Source organism: Melampsora larici-populina, assembly GCF_000204055.1.
Source record: "Melampsora larici-populina 98AG31 unplaced genomic scaffold MELLAscaffold_409, whole genome shotgun sequence".
In the NCBI taxonomy this organism is placed as follows: Eukaryota; Fungi; Basidiomycota; class Pucciniomycetes; order Pucciniales; family Melampsoraceae; genus Melampsora; species Melampsora laricis-populina.
Window position 1 is genome coordinate 1 of NW_006769131.1, and position 5,940 is coordinate 5,940.

General features: G+C 42.4%; 1 protein-coding gene across 1 annotated transcript; it reads left to right on the top strand.

Annotated features, from left to right (window-relative positions):
* Positions 1-358: 358 nt before the first annotated feature.
* Positions 359-1,524, top strand: MELLADRAFT_70317 (uncharacterized protein; the record flags this gene model as incomplete). Its single annotated transcript, XM_007419712.1, has 2 exons — positions 359-1,468; positions 1,489-1,524. The coding sequence occupies 2 exons, from the start codon at positions 359-361 to the stop codon at positions 1,522-1,524; spliced, it is 1,146 nt and encodes a 381-aa protein (XP_007419774.1).
* Positions 1,525-5,940: the final 4,416 nt, after the last annotated feature.

Genomic DNA, 5,940 nt, shown 5'->3' on the forward strand with positions numbered 1-5,940 from the left:
TCGAAAAGAATCAAATCAAACTGTTCATTTAATTTATCCTAATACCTTCTTACGCGTGCTCTTCACGATTCCCTATGAGCTCGCAGGTTAGTGTCTTGTTATCGTCGTAGACCTGCTGTTCGCTGTAGTCTTACGAAGATACCTGTGCCCTCAGGTTAGTGTCTTGTTATCGTCGTAGACCTGCTGTTCGCTGTAGTCTTACGAAGATACCTGTGCCCTCAGGTTTTCCCTTTTTACTACACGCGAATCTTAGCGGTCTGTTCAGACTTCGATTCTCTGGAATCACAAGACATTCTCTCATTCGAGAACTTTATATGGTAGCGAGAGTGCAAACGATCTATTCGACCAGATTGCTTGTATGAGTGCCGAAGACGCCGATCCTTTCACCGACGACGATTCTCAGGACAACTCAACCGTAACCGAAGGCTCAAGCACTTCAAGTTCCGCCGATTCATCAGGAACGGCTCGCCAGGATTTATCAAATCCTCTGTCCTCTGACGTTCTTTCAGATCCCTTAAATCTCAAGGATTCTGTATCAAACAAAATGTCCGATCATGCCGAATCTCGAGTGTTCGGTGATCAAATTCAAAAATACTCCCAAATCATGACGAATGCATTAAGCAAGTACAAAGTGTCTGATGATTTGACTGACGAAAACTACGTTGAGTGGAGTCAATCTTTGATGGAAGTGTTTCGATCACTTGAATTTCATCATTATTTCAAAAAAGAAAATTTTCGAAAAGCAACTCTGTCCGACGAGGAACACGAGAAAACACTTTTTAACTTGACCATGTATATCTTACAAAGATTAGACACTGTCAACAAAGTCAGGACCCGTAATCACCTTACCGACCCCAAGGATGCTTCTGAAATCATTTATGATCCTTTCAAATGTTGGAATTTTCTCAAGAGCTATCACAACCGAATCTCTGAAGATAAATTAGAGGCTGTAACTAGAGCTCTTTATGCTTGCCAGATTACTAAGGCAGACACTCTCACCTCGTTCATCGACAAGTTTGAAAATCTCGTTCGCGAATTTTATCGCCTGAAGGGCGAACTCTCTGATATTCAATCAGCGAGGATGCTTCTTGGAGCGATTCCCTCTTTGTCCGCTGAAACTAAGGATTACATACACAACACGGTAGTCCCTTTAACTCGTGAAGGCGTTGGCACCTATCTACGTAAATATGAAGAACGCCACGGTTGGACTTGTGCGGCAATTAGAGAAGTGAATGCTGTTTCTGTTCGTCCTTCGAAGAAAACCTCCGGTGAATGTACTCCGGATGAGTGCGTTGGACCTCATCTCGCCAAGAATTGTTGGTCCAAACCCGAAAACGCCGATAAACGACTTGCTTTTCTGGCCAAGATTCGTGCGAAATCAGGGGGTGGAAATTCTAGTTCAAACTCAACGAGTCTTACTTCCCAGACAACGTCAGTGAAAGGTGTGAAGAAAGTTTTCGACGCTAGTGTAAATAATGCATCCGCCAGCATGGCTTTTCTTTCACTCAATGCCGAATTCGATGATGTGTTTTCAAATGATTCAAAAGAAACGATCTACTCTGCTTCTCCATCAGAATTCGAGGAAGATCCAGTTATCAGCGCTTCGGTCACTGCTGCTCTTTCCTCCACCTCTCGAGATTGGGCCCTTCATGATACTGGTGCTACGCACCACATGTTCAAAGACAAGAAATTCTTTGTTCAGTCCTCTCTCATCAACATCGACGATGCCAACAAACGTCTTAAACTAGCTGGTGGAGATGTCTCCTTGGCAGTCCATAGCCGAGGTGTAGCTAGGTTATTAGCTGGAGATGAAACTCCTTTTGAACTCAAAAACTGTCTCTACGTTCCTGAGCTTTCTCGAAACCTGATCTCTGGAGCGACGTTGAAAAAACAAGGAGTGAGGGAATTATTTCACGATAGCACCAACTTCTCACTAGTTCTGAATGGTCTCGCTTTATTCAACGGATTTATTTCGGATAACAACCTCATGTTCATTCTACTCGAACCTGTGAGTGGTCCACACTCAGCCTCAGTCTCCGCATCAAGTACTGAAATAACCGCTTCACTTCAACATCGTCGTTTAGGACATGTCAGCAGCAAGTACCTCAAACTGATGGCGAAACTTGAGAGTGTGGAGGATTTTGAATACATAGATGAAAATTTAAATTGTGATATTTGTTCTCTGTCTAAAAATACAAAAATTCCTCACAACAAAACTAGACCTCGTGCACGTACCTTCCTAGAAAATGTCCATGTCGATTTGAGTGGTATCATCAGAACTACCGGTTTCAACAATGAAAATTACTTTATTTTGTTTTGCGACGATTATTCTGCATACCGACATATCTACCCTCTAAGTGACAAAACAAAAGAAGAAGTGTATGAGGCTTTTATGGCGTATATCGCTGTTGCCGAAAGGCAGACTGGTTGCTCTCTGAAGCAATTCACACTCGATAGGGGTAGTGAATTTCTCAACAGTCTACTTGGTCCCAAACTCAAAGAGTTGGGTATCACCCTTCACCTGACTTCTGGACATGCGCCAGAAGAAAATGGTGTTTCCGAACGTGGTATGCGCATTGTCAATACCAGGGCCCGTTCGATGATGCTTCAATCAGCATTACCAATTCGTTTTTGGTATTTTGCCTGCAGCGCGGCTGTTTTTCTGACAAATCGCTGTGTCACTGCTGCTCTTGAAGGAGGCAAAACACCCTTCGAGATGTGGTTTTATCGAAAACCTTCAATCCATCATCTTCGAGTTTTTGGCTGCCAAGCTTTTGGTCTCATTAGAAAAGAGCTTCGTCAATCTAAATTTTCTCCGGTCAGCTCTGAAGGTGTACTTGTGGGATTTGAACAGGATAACTTTAACTATCAGATTTATGATTTATCCTCTAGAAAAATCTACATTACTCATCACTCAACATTCAATGAGGAAGTGTTTCCGTTTAAATCAATTCAGTCAGTCTCCCCTAGTATTCCAAATGAACCCGACAGAACTTCGGTCAAAATTCGTTTCTTCGACGACGAAGATGAAGATTTCACAGAGCCTGTAACTCCAATCACTTCGCCGGGTGAGATTCATGAAGAATCGACTCCTTCTGCTCCCGTTACTAGTAATCTACCCACCTCAAATCCTACTCAACCTCGTCGTTCTGAGCGTTCTTCAAAGAAGGTTTATGACACTCTACGAGGAATGTGTACTTCTGGTGCTGAGTTCGACGATGACTGGATCACTGAGTCGTTCTTCGCTTGCGTGGCACAAGATTGTTTTTCGGCTCCTGATCCCAAATCTTACAAGCGGGCTATGGATTCGCCTGAAGCAAAACTTTGGAAGGCCGCCTGCGAGAAGGAATTTGCTTCCCTTAGGAATAAAGAAGTGTGGGAGTTGGTTGATCATCCAAAAGATAGAAATGTCATACGAGGCTTGTGGGTTTTCAGAAAGAAATCATTAGTTGATGGAAGCATAAAATACAAAGCAAGGTTCGTTGCGATGGGAAACACTCAAGTACCAGGTCAAGACTATGGAGAAACTTTTGCTCCCACTGGGAAACCTAGCTCTTTGCGTTTACTTATCGCAATTGCAGCAATCAATGGGTGGGAGATTCATCAAATGGACGCCGTCACTGCTTTTCTAAACGGTATTCTGCATGAAGAGCTTTACGTCGAAATTCCAGAAGGCTACCGCACTGCTTCTACCGTCGGCAAGGTCTGGAGGATGAAGAAATCTTTGTACGGATTCAAGCAATCTCCGAAAATTTGGCAGGATGATGTTGAAGCCTTCCTCATTCAAATTGGTTTCTATCAATGTGAAATCGACCATTGCATCTATATCCGTTCAGTAGGCAAGTTGTTCACCGCTGTGTATGTGCATGTAGATGATCTTGCTATCACGGGTAATGATATTGCACGTTTTAAGGTAGAGATCTCAGCGAAATGGGAGATGGAGGATTTGGGTCTGGCTAATACTGTAGTTGGAATTCAGATTCAACGGATCGATGATCACTCTTATTCAATGTCTCAACATCAGTATGCTCTTACGGTCCTCAAACGGTTTGAAATGACAAATTCTAAGCCTGCTATAACTCCACTGTCTCCAAACGTAAAAATTTTGAAATCAACTGAAGAAGAAGTTCAAGAATTTGCCAAGACAAAACTTCCGTATAGAAGCGTAGTAGGTTCATTGATGTATTTGGCTCAGTGCACTCGCCCTGACATGGCTCATGCGGTGGGCGTGTTGTCTCAACATCTCGAACAACCCAACAAACAGCACTGGGATTCAGCAATGCATGTTCTCAGATATCTATGTCATACTATAAATGTTGGAATTGTGTATTCAGGTAATTATCCCAAGATCATCTCTGGACAACGTAGCTTTGAATGTCCTATATCTCACTGCGATGCAGACTGGGCAGGAGATGTCAATACTCGTAGATCAACGACCGGCTATGTGTTTGTGCTTGCTGGTGGTCCTATTTCTTGGCGAAGCCGTCTCCAACCGACTGTGGCACTATCATCAACAGAAGCCGAGTATAGGGCTATTACCGAAGCCGGTCAAGAACTCCTGTGGTTAAGGAACATGATGTCTCGTTTTGGTTTCATTGATCCTAATCCCACCGTTCTTCAAAGTGATAACTTAGGCGCCATTCATCTGACCTCTAAATCCATCTTTCACGCAAGAACAAAACACATTGAAATTCATTATCATTGGATACGAGAAGTGGTTAAAAAGGGAGATCTTTCAATCAAGCATTGCCCGACACATTTGATGGTTGCAGACCTGTTGACAAAACAACTACCAAAGGAACAATTCTCAAATCTCAGGAAGCAATTGGGTTTACGATTTCTAGGATAATACTCTTTGAGGGGGTGTGTTAAGATACTATCCTCTTACGAGTCTACCATCTTCATTGTTAGTCAAAGATCATTATCCATTTCAGGTAATCAGAAGGTGCAGATGCGAGGTGTATGAGTTGGTTAAGAAGAAGTATGAGTCGGTTAAGAAGAAATGTTGTGTTGTATGGACTTGGTGTAGGAAGTTGACCAAAGGGGTTAAATTGTGGATGTATTTCAGTTGAGCTAGTGGACAAATCGGGAAATGGAATCAAGGGGTAGTGGAAGAATCTTTTGGGTTATCTCTTCTCATTTTGATTTTTGTTTTTCCCTCTTTTCTGATTCTTTTCTTGTCGAAAAGAATCAGTGAGTCTCTCTCTATTAGTTCTCTATTATTGTCTTTTTATAAGCCTTTTTCTACCTTTACTAACATCTCGACTCTCAACTCAGAATCAAACTGTTCATTTAATTTATCCTAATACCTTCTTACGCGTGCTCTTCACGATTCCCTTTGAGCTCGCAGGTAGATAAATTTCTCTTCTTAATTTTTCTCTGATCTCTGTTAATCTTTCTCTATGATTGTTTGTCTTGTGATGGTTGTTAGGTTAGTGTCTTGTTATCGTCGTAGACCTGCTGTTCGCTGTAGTCTTACGAAGATACCTGTGCCCTCAGGTAAGTTGTCGAAAAGAATCAAATCAAACTGTTCATTTAATTTATCCTAATACCTTCTTACGCGTGCTCTTCACGATTCCCTTTGAGCTCGCAGGTTAGTGTCTTGTTATCGTCGTAGACCTGCTGTTCGCTGTAGTCTTACGAAGATACCTGTGCCCTCAGGTTAGTGTCTTGTTATCGTCGTAGACCTGCTGTTCGCTGTAGTCTTACGAAGATACCTGTGCCCTCAGGTTTTCCCTTTTTACTACACGCGAATCTTAGCGGTCTGTTCAGACTTCGATTCTCTGGAATCACAAGACATTCTCTCATTCGAGAACTTTATAACAACTTATGGAGGGTGCGAGAGATGAAGATCGCAAGAATATGGCTAACCTTGTCCACAGGGAGATTACAACTCTACATCAAGAGCTGACGAATCAAAATGCATCACACGACATAACT